The sequence below is a fragment of the Eumetopias jubatus genome, unplaced genomic scaffold (assembly GCF_037043125.1).
Source record: "Eumetopias jubatus isolate StellerSeaLion01/CBP00866 unplaced genomic scaffold, mEumJub1_p1.0 scaffold_2, whole genome shotgun sequence".
NCBI classification, from domain to species: Eukaryota; Metazoa; Chordata; class Mammalia; order Carnivora; family Otariidae; genus Eumetopias; species Eumetopias jubatus.
In genome coordinates this window covers 168,340,736-168,354,071 of record NW_028274808.1, presented here as the reverse complement: position 1 = coordinate 168,354,071, position 13,336 = coordinate 168,340,736, and the positions used below count along the sequence as shown (strand labels likewise).

The 13,336-nt window shown below is 41.9% G+C and overlaps 1 protein-coding gene across 1 annotated transcript in view; it reads left to right on the top strand.

Annotated features, from left to right (window-relative positions):
• LIMCH1 (LIM and calponin homology domains 1) overlaps positions 1–13,336 on the top strand; it is a 321,144-nt gene that overhangs the window by 124,271 nt on the left and 183,537 nt on the right. Inside the window, exon 2 of the mRNA XM_088021185.1 lies at positions 3,440–3,510. Within this exon, the coding sequence (XP_087877311.1) occupies positions 3,440–3,510 (71 nt within the window). The remainder of the gene's footprint in view (positions 1–3,439; positions 3,511–13,336) is intronic.

Sequence of the window (13,336 nt, the reverse complement as noted above, 5' to 3'; positions counted from 1 at the left end):
GCTCAATAAATGGAGAGGGGCCTGGGTTGTCTTGGCCAGAGATTCTGTAATAGATATAGGTAAACTCTCTTGGGTCTCAATGTTAACATCATTGGTGCTAGAACAATATAATTTTAACAAAAATATAAAGACCTGGGGGGAAGATGTTTTCAGAATCTTCTGATCACTTCTTGGTGAATAGAGGTTAGTTTTATAGATAATATTAGTGGTTCCTTGAGAATATAAATTAGGACTGAATAGATTCAGGAAGGAAAATGCTAAATTGTTTAAAGTCTGCATTTAAAATCTTCGCTTTTTAAAGGAGATCTTTCCTAATTTCTTTATTTTAGGAAAAAAGCTAGATATTTGCAAACTGTCAATACAAACTACTCTTTATCCTTTTTCTCACCTTCCCTTAAGTAAGAATGAGAAGATATTAACAAAGGACTATTTTTCTTTTTTCCCTTTTTCTTCCTTTCTCTTCCTTCATTTCTTTCTTTCTTTCTTTCTTTCTTTCTTTCTTTCTTTCTTTCTTTCTTTCTTTCTTTCTTTCGTTCTTTCAGGAAAGTTTTTGGAAAATAGAGAAAATTTAAAGAAGAAAATAAAAATCACAGCTGCTTCCCACCATGAAGAGATAACGTGTTGTCGTATTTTCTGTGTGTGCGTATGCATGTGTGTACATGTATCTGTTTCTGTCCGTTTTGTAAAATTTTTGTCTGGTTTTGGAATCAGGGTAACACTGGCCCTGATAGAATGAATTGGGAAGTATGCTTCCTTCTTCAATTGTCTGGAATAGTTTGTGTAGAATTGCATTATTTCTTCCTTATGTATTTGTTGTAATTTACCAGATAAACCTTCTGGGACTGACATTTTCTTTTGGAAAAGTTATCTATTTCTTTGTTGAATGAACTTGGGTTGTTTGTGTCAAGAAATTTATCCAGTTAAATTTACCAATTTAAGTTGGTAAATATATTGAGATGAATTTATTTATAATATCCCGTTATCATTTTAAGGTCTATAAAATCTGTAATGATGTCATCTCTGTCATTCCTGATGTTGGTAATTTGTGTCTTTCTTTTTTGGCTAAAAGCCAAAGGTTGTCTGTTTTATTAGCTAAAGATTTATCAACCTGGCTAAGTGTTCCCAGTTTTATTGGTCTCAAGTAAATAGCTTTTGATTTCATTGATTTTTCTCGATTGCTCTTTGGTTTTCTATTTGATTTGATTTCAACTGATAAAGTTTCCCCCCTTTTTTTCTACTTAATTTGGGCTTAATTTGCTTAAGAAAGAAGGAAAATTCATTGATTTGAGATCTTCTTTTCTGATATAGGTTTTTGTGCTATACATTTCCCCAAAATACTGATTTAGTGTCTTTCCATACGTTTTTACATAGCCATATTCTTTCACTACAAAATATATTCTAATTTCTTTTTATTTCTTCTTTGATCAGTGGGTTGTTTTTTACATTGTATTACTTAGTTTAAAATTATTTGGAAATTTTTTCCCAGAGATATTTCTGTTGTTAATTTCTAATTTAATTCCATTGCGGTCAGATGGCATGCTTTTTTTGTGAATCGAATTCTTTTAAGTTTATAAATAAAATGACTTTCTCTTGTTTACTGACCCAGAAGTTGTTCTATCTCAATACATGTTCATTGTGAACTTAAGAAGAAAAATATGTATTCTGCCCTGGTAGGGTGAAGTATTGTTGAAATATAAGTTAAGTCAGTTTGGTTGACAGTGTTGTTCAAGTCTTCTATATCCTTATTGATTTTTTGTTTGCTTGTTCTGTAAGTTATGGGAGAGAGAATATATTTCTGACTCTAGTTTTGAATTTGTCTCTCCTTGCAGATCTGTTTTGGCTTATGTATTTTGAAGTTTTTATTAGATATAAAAATGTTTAGGATTTTTTGATCTTCCTGATTAGCTAAACCATTTGTCGTTACGAAATGACTTTCTCTGTCCTTGGTATTCTTTGTTCTAAAAGTTTCTTTGTTTGATATTAATATCTGGCTTTTAAAAATTAACATTAGCATGTTATTATCTTATTCCTTTCTTCCATTTTTAACGTACTTCTTTTTTTTAAGATTTTATTTATTTATTTGACAGAGAGAGACAGTGAGAGAGGGAACACAAGCAGGGGGAGTGGGAGAGGGAGAAGCAGGCTTCCTGCTGAGCAGAGAGCCCGATGCGGGGCTCGATCCCAGGACCCTGGGACCATGACCCGAGCCTAAGGCAGATGCTTAACGACTGAGCCACCCAGGCGCCCCTAACCTACTTCTATCTTTATATTTAAAGTGCATTTCTCCTAGGCAGCACATTGTTCGGTCTTGCTTCTTTTCCATTATGACACTCTCTGTCTTTTAATCGGGGATGTTTAGGCCATTTATATTTAATGCACTTATAGATATGCTTAGGTTTAAGTCTACAGTATTGTTATTTACTTTTTACTTATTTCATCTATTCTGTATTCTCTTTTCCTCTTTTTTCTTTTTGCCTTTTTTAGTTGTTAAGAGTATTTTGGGGGCTTCTGGGTGGCTCAGTTGTTAAGCGTCTGCATTTGGCTCAGGTCATGATTGCGGGGTCCTGGGATCAAGCCCTCTGTTGGGCTCCCTGCTCCGCGGGAAGCCTGCTTCTCCCTCTCCCACTCCCCTGCTTGTGTTCCCTCTCTTGCTGTGTCTCTGTCTCTGACAAATAAATAAATAAAATCTTAAAAAAAAAGTATTTTTAATGATTCTGTTTTATCTCCCTTCTAAGCTTGTTAACTATAACTTATTTTGCTACTTTAGAGGTTGCTTTAGGATTTTATATATTTAGGGTATGCATATTTATCTGGCATACCACAGATAGTCAATATACTTAATGAATGAACCAATGCGTGCCCTGGTGCCTAGGTCAGAGGGCTGCTGAGAGCCAGAGGTATCAAGAATGATCATCAGTCCTGTGCTATTAGTCATGCTTTTCCAGATTTTATTTTCCTCTTTCACACCAAGTTATTATGGATTTTGGCTCTAGTATTCCTGTCTTGATGTTTGTCTCTTGAGGTTAGGTGTCTGTACCTACCCGCCTCTGTCCCCTTAATGTTTTAACAAATAGATCCTTTATCCTTAGGTGGAACTTTCTGCAGGCTTTTTTGAAAGTGTGTGTGTTGAGGCTATGACCTTGACCTATCGTGGCCAAGCCCCAAAAGTAACATCCTTATCAGGAAGAACAGACATTTTTTGAGGTATTGGGTAGGAAAAAGCTTCAAAATAATGGTCTAAATTTAAGATCAGCTGATCTCAGCAAAGCTACACAAGGAAAGGAAATTCAGACCTAACAGATTTTCCCCATTCTTGGAATGCCACCAGTTATTTGAAGGCTCTTAAATGTTAAAAAAAAAAAAAAAGAAAGAAATCATTGATCTTCCTGATTAAAGAAGAAAAATTTATGCTCTTTCTCTCTCTCTCTTTTTTTTCCAGCAAGTAACGGGCAGAAGTTTTGGTGATAAAGATTTTCGGACAGGATTAGAAAATGGAATCCTTCTCTGCGAGTAAGTATAGCCTATTATTCAGTTGGTTTTAGTCAAGAAAAATCATTAATGCCATTCAGTTCATCTATAAAAATTTGTATTTCGTTTTGAATTTATTCACAGTTTGATTCTGAAATTTTTAAAAATCACTGGGCTAGGCAGTACACATAAGTAGGTGAGGGAGTTTTAGTGTACAGTAGGGAGTGGTGGGGACTGTGACAATTTCTAATTAGATAAAGAAGAAGTATCTGGTAACTGCTCCTCAGCTTCAGCCAACATTTACAATGTAGGAATCTGGGCCTCAGGTAATGGGAAGGATGTGGACCCAACTGTAGTAAAAGTAGCAGCTTTTCTCCCCCTTTCCCGCAAAACAAAAGCAGTTTGTGCCAAGTGAAAGCAATGCATCTACTTACTTACAACATCTTAAAACATCACAGGTGATATTCCTCACCGGGCTTGCTCCCTGATGTATTTTGGGTATATTCAGTTTATGCTATTGGCGAATTTCAAACATGAACAATAACTGCAATGTTTAGTTTTTATGTTTTGAACCCAGATTTTGTCATAAAGTAATGCTGTGATGATGGATTCAAGAGCTTTCTGTGAAGTGGTTCTAGACACAAAATAAGCGAGAGCCTTAACACTTATAGGTGTATCCTTTAAGATCTCAAATTTTGAATTTAATAGGTTCTGTAATTTGGATCGTACCTTTTGTTCTACTGAAGTGAAATGTACACACAAGAAATGCACAGCTCCAAATACACAGTCCAATGGGATTTGAGAACTGTGTCCATGCATGTAGCCTACACCCTGATCAAGATAGAGGACAGCAGGTGCCCTCCCGTCCCTTCCCAATCCATTTCCACCACCTCTAGGAAAGCACTGTTCTCATGTCCATCACCATAATATTTATTTGCCTTATATCTTGAACTTTATGTAAGTGAAATTACATAGAATGAGTGCACTCTTATTTTGGCGACTTCCAGAATATTGTTTGGGACCCACTGAAGTAGTTGAAAGACTTTGGGTTTTGGAACCTGAGAACTAGAAACTCAAGTCTTAAATCATTTAACCTCCTTGAGTCTCAATTTTTCTATCTAAAATGGTAATAAAAAAGTGCTAACTTTTGCCTATTTCATAAACTTTTTGTGAATTTCAACAGGATAGTGTGGATGAGGTGCTTTAAAAAATTACATTTGCCACACAAATGTTGATTATTGTGCAGCACCAGTCAACACGGTTCACGCCAGTGATTTTTCCTGCTCCCACTGTCCTTTTTCCTTCAAAGGGAAATTTACCACTTTGATTGCCTGATTGCCACTTCCGTGCATTCCTTCCTGTGGAGCCTCTTCTTTCTTCTCATACTTTACTTCCTTCACTGCCTCTTTTCCCTTTATTAAATCTAAATCAGAGCTCATCTCTTAGATAAACCATAATTAGTTTAGCATCTCACCAGGAACAAACGCCAGGCAGACTCCAAACACTTCCCTTGCATTCTAACACCTGCTTCTCCAATGATTCTGGGCTTAACCTTCTGCTGATGTTAACAGACTAGCCATAGTCTGATCTAATATATGTACATTGTGCTCTCTTAACTCTGTTGAAATGGGTCTTTGGTAGCAGTTTTTGTATACCTAACATTTGCTCCAAAGATTCTTGTAGGCGTTCACCTCTCCACTATACTCCCATGACTAAATCTGTCAGGGAGTAGTATTGCCTGCCAGACTTTGGATGGAGCAGGTTTATCTGAAGATGAGGCTCTGGGTCTGGAGACTTCTGCATGCATAGAACGTGCTTCTTGGGGCACCTGGGTGGCTCATTCGGTTAAGCGTCTGCCTTCGGCTCAGGTCATGATCGCAAGGTCCTGGGATCGAGCCCCACATCAGGTTCCCACTCAGTGGAGAGTATGCTTCTCCCTCTCCCTCTGCCCCCCCCCCCCGCTTGTATGCTCTCTCTCTCTTTCTCAAATAAATAAATAAAATCTTAAAAAAAAAAGAACTTGCTTCTTACCTAGATGAAGAGGTTGAGTTAGAGGATGGAGTCTGTCATGTGAGCAATGGCACTCCTGTTGGCCTTTTACAAGCACGTTAATGAATGTTAGGGTTTTTTAGGGGCGGGGCTTGTTTCTGGGCCATGGTTAGGAAATATTATGGTTAGACAAGAGATAAGCACAGATTATAGCCAGGAGCCTCTTTAAATAAATAAAGGGTTTGGATTGCCGACAGCCAAGAGTGAAGCGAAGGGAACTGGCCAACACGGAGGCTTGGACAAGTGTTACTGACTGGGTACATAGGCCAAAACTCAAGATAAGTGAGTTATTGTCTAAGTCTTCTACCCGCGGAGGATTAGACTCACTGGTGTAGTTGAAGGAGGCTGAGGGCCAGGGAGGGTCAAGTCCTGGCTTCCCTGTGGGACTCCAGCTGGCTGCCCCGGCAAAGAGTTTGCTAAGGTGGAATGAACTGAGTTGGTGGCCTGAGGCAAGGAGAGCCATCACCTGAGCCTCAGCCAGAGCCTTTGAGGGAAAGCTGGGTCAGCAGCTGGAGAAACCAGATGCAAATACATTTCTAAGTCCAGGAGCCATGGAGCAATGAGGAGCAAAGGCATGGCCCTGGAGCTGAATGCACTGGAAGGTTGGGAGTAACGGAGGAGCGAGATTTTTCCATCCTCTTTGGTTGGGGCAGAGGCATGGCGAGGTTTTATCTGAGCTGAAGTGGGCCATGCTGCTGCAGCCTGAGATTAGCAGGTATGTTTCCTGAGACTTGTGTCCAGAGACCAGTCTGGCAAGGAGGGGACTTACAGTGTTCCAGGCGTGGAGTTGGTTGATGGCAAGGACCCCAAAAGGCAGGAAACTCAGTTTGGAGGTTCCCAGACAGTGGATCCATACAGGTTTTAGACACCTCTCTTTGGAGGGTAGATGAGAGTGGCTGTGCCACTCTTTAGAACCGGAGGGAATTTTGTGGGTGCTGGTGATTAAGGGGTTCTAACTCAAAACCTCCACCCATGTAGCAACATTTAACAATGTAAGAAGAACTCCCTATAATTTCAAATTTCTAAAACTAGCAATTCAGCTCTTCTGAGATTAAGGCTTTCATAACATACAGCCCTCTTTTTAAAAATTGTTGGGGCTTTTCAACTTTGTATTATTCTGAACAGAAGCCCAGTTGGTGTCTTGTAATAGTGTTATGACCCCAGCTGAAAAATCCACGAACGGCCTCAGTGAATGATTCCTTTTGTTCAACAAACTCATCTTTTTGTGTGAGTTAGATCTGCTCTAAAGGGTGGTTGCAACTGGAGAGACATCATGCTCTTTGTTCACTAAACATTTCCTGAGTTGTTTATGAGTCTGAAAAGAATTCATAGTCCTCGTCAAACAGAGGGCATCCTTCTGGTCCTGGGGTCTGATTTTTTTTTCTTGCCTAACTTTCATGTGGCCTGTAAGGACTATCATCATACCCATTTTACAGAGGAATTAAGTGGGGCACAGAGGATTAAATCACTTGTCTAAGGTTATTCAGATAAGAAAGATTTACATTCAGAAGTCTGATTTCTTAGCTTTTACTCTTAACAACTGTCCTGTGCCTACAATTGAGATTTTAATGGGAGAGAAAAGAAAGAGGTTTGGGGTTGGTGATGATGGCATGGGATTGGTGCCAGAAAACATCAGGTGTGGGCAGGAGGGCAGTACAGAGGATAGCCACTGGATCTCAACTGGACAGAACATGAAGAAGGGTGGCATGGGGTTGGTGGTCTTGGGATGTAAGCATCAAAGGCCTGGTGGGCCTTCTTCTTCTTCTTCTTTGTTTTTTAAGATTATTTATTTTAGGGGCGCCTGGGTGGCTCAGTCATCAAGTGTCTGCTTTTGGCTCAGGTCATGATCCCAGGGTCCTGGGATCGAGCCCCGCAGCGGGCTCCCCGCTCGGCGGGAAGCCTGCTTCTCCCTCTCCCACTCCCCCCTGCTTGTGTTCCCTCTCTCGCTGTGTCTCTCTCTGTCAAATAAGTAAATAAAATCTTTAAAAAAAAATAAAGATTATTTATTTGAGAGAGAGAGAGCATGAGTGGGGGGAGGGGCAGAGGGAGAGGAGAGAGATGATCTCCAGCAGACTCCCCACTGAGCGTGGAGCCCCGACATGGGGCTCGATCCCAGGACCCTGATCATGACCTGAACCGAAATCAAAGTTGGACGCTTAACTGACTGAGCCACCCAGGTGCCTCTGGCGGTCCTTCTTAAGACAAGGAGGCAAGTCCAGTAAGCGTGAAAGCATGAGAGAGTTGAGGGGATAAGGAGGCTGTAGTCAGGGGAGAAGGTGGGCGTTTCGGTTTTCTTAGGCAGAGCCGTCACACTAGGTGAGACAAAGGAGACAGCTAGATGCGTACTAAAGACCACAGAGACAAGGGAGAAAAGACCCGGTGCCTCCAGGCAGCATGGAAGGTGGAAACTGAGTAGCATCAGAGTTGTCCTGGGCGCTCTTTCACTCTGCCTGGGCAGTGCAGTACCCATGGCTTTGCACGGGCTTGCCCGGAGTGCCGTGATACTTAAGCAGGAACGTATAACTTACAGCAAGAGCAAGTACAGACTAGACCACATGTGCCAAGGAGAATTACAGTAGATGGGTTTTGCTATCATCATTTCGCTCGTCCTCGGTTGTTTTTGCCAGGTGTGTTTACTTGAAGCTTGGAGGTCAAACGCCCAAATGATGTGAGTCCTCTGTGGAGCAGTAAATAAAATGTCTGGAGTCAAAATGTGAGCAGGCTGCAAATGTGTGACAAGTGTCATGCTGTTAGAAATGTTAACCAAATACGGCATGATGTCCTGGAGGACTTCAGGGTTTAAAAGGAAGGCTGCAAACAATCATTCCCTGAGGAAGACCCTCCCAGGACAGTCACTGATGACTGGACATCTCCTTCCCAACACCCAGAGCAGACGGTTTTGAAATAAATCCAGAAAGGAAAGTTTCTGACTTGTTTTCCTGACTCTGACTTTATTATTTAGGTAGAACTCTGTGGGATTCTATCTATACCAGGGGTTGGCAACAGGCTTGGTCTGTTTTTGTCCTGGCTTTCTTTCTTGCTAAGGATGGTTTTTACATTTTAAAAGGGTTGGAAATGACACAAAACAAGAGTTTGTATATGGCTCCAAGAGCCTAGAATGTTTGCTGTCTGGTCCTTTACAGAAAAAGTTTGCCAGCCCATAAGGACTACGGGATATATTTTAGATGTAATTGTTGACCCTCATAAAGTTAAGTAATTGAGTTTGGGCAGTGCAAAAATGCTATGTAGGAAAATAAAATAACTTTTTAGAAAAGGTTTTCTCAGGACTTTTCATAAGTCCCCCCCCACCCAACTTTTTATTTTGAAAATTTTTCAAACTTATAGATAAGTGACAAGAATAATATAAGGATTCCGCATATACCTTACCTGTAACTAGAAGCAAATGGTTCAGGAAAAGAGAGGCCTCTGCGAAAGAGATAAAGTAAGAATGGCAAAATGATCATACCGTTGACCCTTGAACAACATGGTTTGAACTGTGTGGGTCCACTTCTGTGTGGACCTTTTCCATAAATACGGTCCGGTACTGCAAATGTATTTTCTCTTCCTTATGATTTTCTTAGTATTTTCTTTTCCCTAGCTGACTTTATTGTAGGAATACGGTATATAATAATATACAAGATATATGTTAACTGACTATCGATGTTATCGGTAAGGCTTCTGGGCAACAGTAGGCTAATAGTAAGTTTTGGAGGAATCAGAAATTCTAGGTGGGTTTTCAGCTGTGCAAGGGGTCGGCGCTCCTCCCCCCTCCCCCTGTGTTGTTCAAGGGGCAGCTCCCATGGCATCTCGTTCTAGGGTGTGTGCTCTGCTGTCTTCTCTGTAGTTTGATTTCCCATCCTCCCCCACCCTCTTTACTTTCTTTTTTGTTACCATCCAAAAATGTACATTTAAGAAAAGTCAGTTCCGATGCTTTTATGAGTGAGCACAATGGAAAGTGAGTGGATTGGGAAAACGCGTAAGTTGAATCCTATGAAATCGTGTAAATAGCCGAAAAATGGTCAGAAAATGTGGTTTCATATGGTTCAACCTAGTTAACAGCTCACGTCGTCCGTATGTGTCCATGTGTCCTTGTGCCACTTACCTGACCTCCTGGAGCCCCAGTTTCCTTAGCTGTAACCAAAATAAGTGTACTTGATTAAGAGGGTTGATCTGAGGATTAAATGAATTGATTGTATGGATACATCTCTTTGTTCAGTGCTTGGAACGTAGCAGGCCCTTAACTGTTAACTATGGTTCCCTTCGTCTATGAAATGGGGAAGTCCCTACCTCCTCAAGTCCCTGAGAGATTCCGGTAAGAGAGTACTGCAGAGCGCTCGGCAGTGTCTGGGCTTGCTTGGTGCTCCGGACCCCTAGCTGTTCTCATCATGATTGTTGGAAACAGGCCCAAAGTCAATTATGAATATGACATAGTCAGTGCAACTCTGTGTCACTGTGCACCCATCAGCTCTTTCTCTAGGGGCTGCCAGCAAGCCACGGGATGAACACACTGGGATTTTACTTTCCAGCTTGTCTTGCCTAGCCTGTGATCAAAAACTGGGCAAGAAAGTTTGGGACCTTTACAAACCTGATCATCTGTGAATAATGAGCTTTGGCTGGCAGAGCTTGAGACCTCGAGTGATTGTTTTGAAAACAGTAACCTTGACCTCTGTGGTGATGTCATTTCCTCCCACTCTCTCCAGTCTGTTGCGGTTTCTTTCTCTGGGAAGCTCTTTCAGAACCCTCCAGGCAGAGTTAGTAGGTCCCCGTCCGGCTTCTGAGTACCTGTACCCCCTCCGCACGAGCGCGTATCCCAGTCTGCTTCCTGTACCACAGTGAAAGCTTCTCGAAGATCCCTTCTGTTTATCTTTGTATTTACTTCCCTGGACACTGGTCTGACAAACATAATACCTCTATTACAGGCACTTGCTGAATATGTGAGATTGCTCCCTAGGCTGCCTAATCATCGGTGACCTTAACTTTGTCCTGGTCTTAGCTGTCATTGTCAGTATTCTATCCTCTGGCTCTGTCCCCTTGCCTCTCCTCTTCTCCCCTCCCCTGCCCTCCTCGTTCTCACCTTTTTCCTCTTTCCTCCTCTGCCTCCCTCCCCTCCCCTCACTTCTCTGCACACACACACACACACACACACACACACACACACACACACACACTTTTACATAAAGAACAGACCCATCCTTGAAGACTAAAGACCAAAGCATTGAAGTACCTGCTTTAAGTATAAGATTCTCCACTACAGCTCCATCTTCTTTGGAGTTAATAGAGGTTGAACTTATGGGTTTTGTTCAGCAGACACATTTTCTTGGAATGTAAAGTCTGAGTATGTCAGTTTGCAAATGAGTGACCAATAGAGAATGTCCTAGTGGATTTTAGTCTCAGTTCTTAACGCTGGTGAAACAATTTTCTGAAGATAAGAAATCTGTTGGCAAACACTTGTTTATATCATTGCTGATGAATGAGCTGCTTATTCTAAGAAGGAAGGCTTGTCTTGGATTCTTGTCCTGATTTCAGCATGAGATGTGGTGTGCCACAGATATGTACTAGCCTTCTAGGACAGGTTGAGAGTTGATGGTGTGGCTTTGCATAGAGACATTTTGTCACATGGAGATTTGTTAGATATTGACCATGTTCTGCACAGCCTCAAAGTAGGAACTGGGGGCCATGAAAAGGTAATGGAGGGCTCAATCCTTGATCTTCAGGAGTTTTATAATGCATTTGGGGCTTGAACACAGGCACTAAACAGTGTGTAAATAGCAGTGTAAACCAGTGGGTGAGTAAATGCAAGCGACCAAGATTTAATTGCCAAGATTTACTAAGAAGTTAAACAAAGAGAGATTGTTATTGTTTGGGAGACAGTTACTGGGAAGCTATTACATCAACTGAATTTTCCTTAAGATGAGAATAGGCTGAGGGAAAGAGAAGGGCATCCTGCATGGAGACAAGAGCAGAAGGCAAGGTTTAAAGTCAGGAAGGAGTATGCCGTGTTTGGCATACACAGAAGAGATCTACTCTGACAGTGAGGAGGCCTTCTCTTCCTTCATCCAACTAAGCTTTGTAAGAACCCACTTACAAGTATGGTAAGTTGCTAGAAAGCCTAGTACTTTATGCAATAAAATCATGTAACAGGGGCGCCCTGCTCAGATCTGGAATCTAAATCCTGACTCCATATAGAATATAAACCTCAGGTTCTCTTGTGGAAGAAGTGTTAAGGTAGAGACCTGAATGAAGAGTAGAGATTAGCCAGGAGAGAGGGAAGGGAGATGGAAGTAGGGAGGAAGCATGTTCTAGACTGAAAGAGTAGTATGTCTGAGGTCCCTAAGATAGAAGCACCGTGCATTGGAGGAATTAGAAGGAGACTCATTTGGCCAAAATGTAGGAAACTGCCGGGGGGCGGGGGGGAGGGTTGATGGTGTGAGATGAGAGTAAATGGAGAGGAGCCGGCAGGGGCACGATTGCTCAGGGCCTTGGTAGCCATGGAAAGATTTTTGGGTTCAACTGCCAGAGCAATAGAAATAAGAAGAATTCTGAAGAAATCAGCAGGACTTGGTAGGGTAGAGGATGTAGATAAATGAAAGAAAAGGCTACAAAATAACTTCAGTGTTTGAGTTGTTGATGGCCAGCAGAGTTGGGCCTCTGGTACACACTGAAGCAAATCCTCTACTTGTTGGGAGAGGTCATAATTTCAGTTTGGGCAGACTGAGTTTGGGAAATAGATAGCCCATCCTGTGGACTGTTGGGGGCAAGGGCTTGGAGCTTAGAGGTGAGGCAATGGATTTAGCTTTTTCAAATATGATTTGCCAGCCATTGTTGGACATCAAGGCCAAGCTGTGACATATGACAGTCTCTCTGAGGAAAAGATCACATCAAGAAAGAATAGCAGAGCAAGGTCTCAGTTTGAGGAAGCCTCCCCACTGGGTCAGGGGAAAGAGAAAGAGAAGCTCACAAAGGGGTATCGGAGAGATGAGAGGAAACCCAAGGAAGTGTGGTGCCTTGGAAACCAAGGGTGCTAAGAAGACTTAAGAAGCTGGCGGTCACCTATATTACATGGCCCCAGCGGAGGTCAGCTCGCACAAGGCTTCAGAAAAAGGCCTGCTTCACTGGTAGCGGGAGGCACTGGAGACCTTTGTCAATTAATAGCTGTCTCTGGGAACTGTCAGACCACCAATCATGACTCTACCAAATTGTTTTAAGTCTGGCTCATTCTGTTGCATCGTTTCAGCAAGCTCTTGGCAGAGACCTTATCTAATGTCAACTACACATGCAATATTTTCCTCAACTATTAAAAAAGAAAAGAGATTAGTCTGGCCCAATGGCTTCTTTGTAGAGTGACCATGTAGTTTGTCAGTCAGTTGAGATGGTTTTGAGAGTGAAAGGGGGTTGTTAACCAGCTGAGACACTAGAACAACAAATGAAATCTGAGACTGTTCTCAGCAAATGGGGATGTGTGGTTGCCTGAATTGTTGGCAGCCTCAGACTGATGCCTTCTAATCACCATTGCTTTGTTCAGTATCTGCAGACCCATCCCTTACTTGATCCTCACAGCAACCCTGGTAGGTGAACAGCCTGGGTCAGCTCCTCCCGCCACCCTTTGTAAGGATGAGATGGGAGACCCAGGGTAGTAGAGTGCAGTGTGTCTTCAAACTCTTTGTCTGGAGCTCTTTCTCTAACCCAGATGCTCACTCGAATCTCAGCAAACTTGGGTCCTTTTGCCCTTACTGATTTTGGCCTTAGCAGGCTGGTAAGAATTTGATAGGCCTTCTGTGTAGGGTTCTCCTTTGTCTTTCAGCCATATCACAGTTGGCTT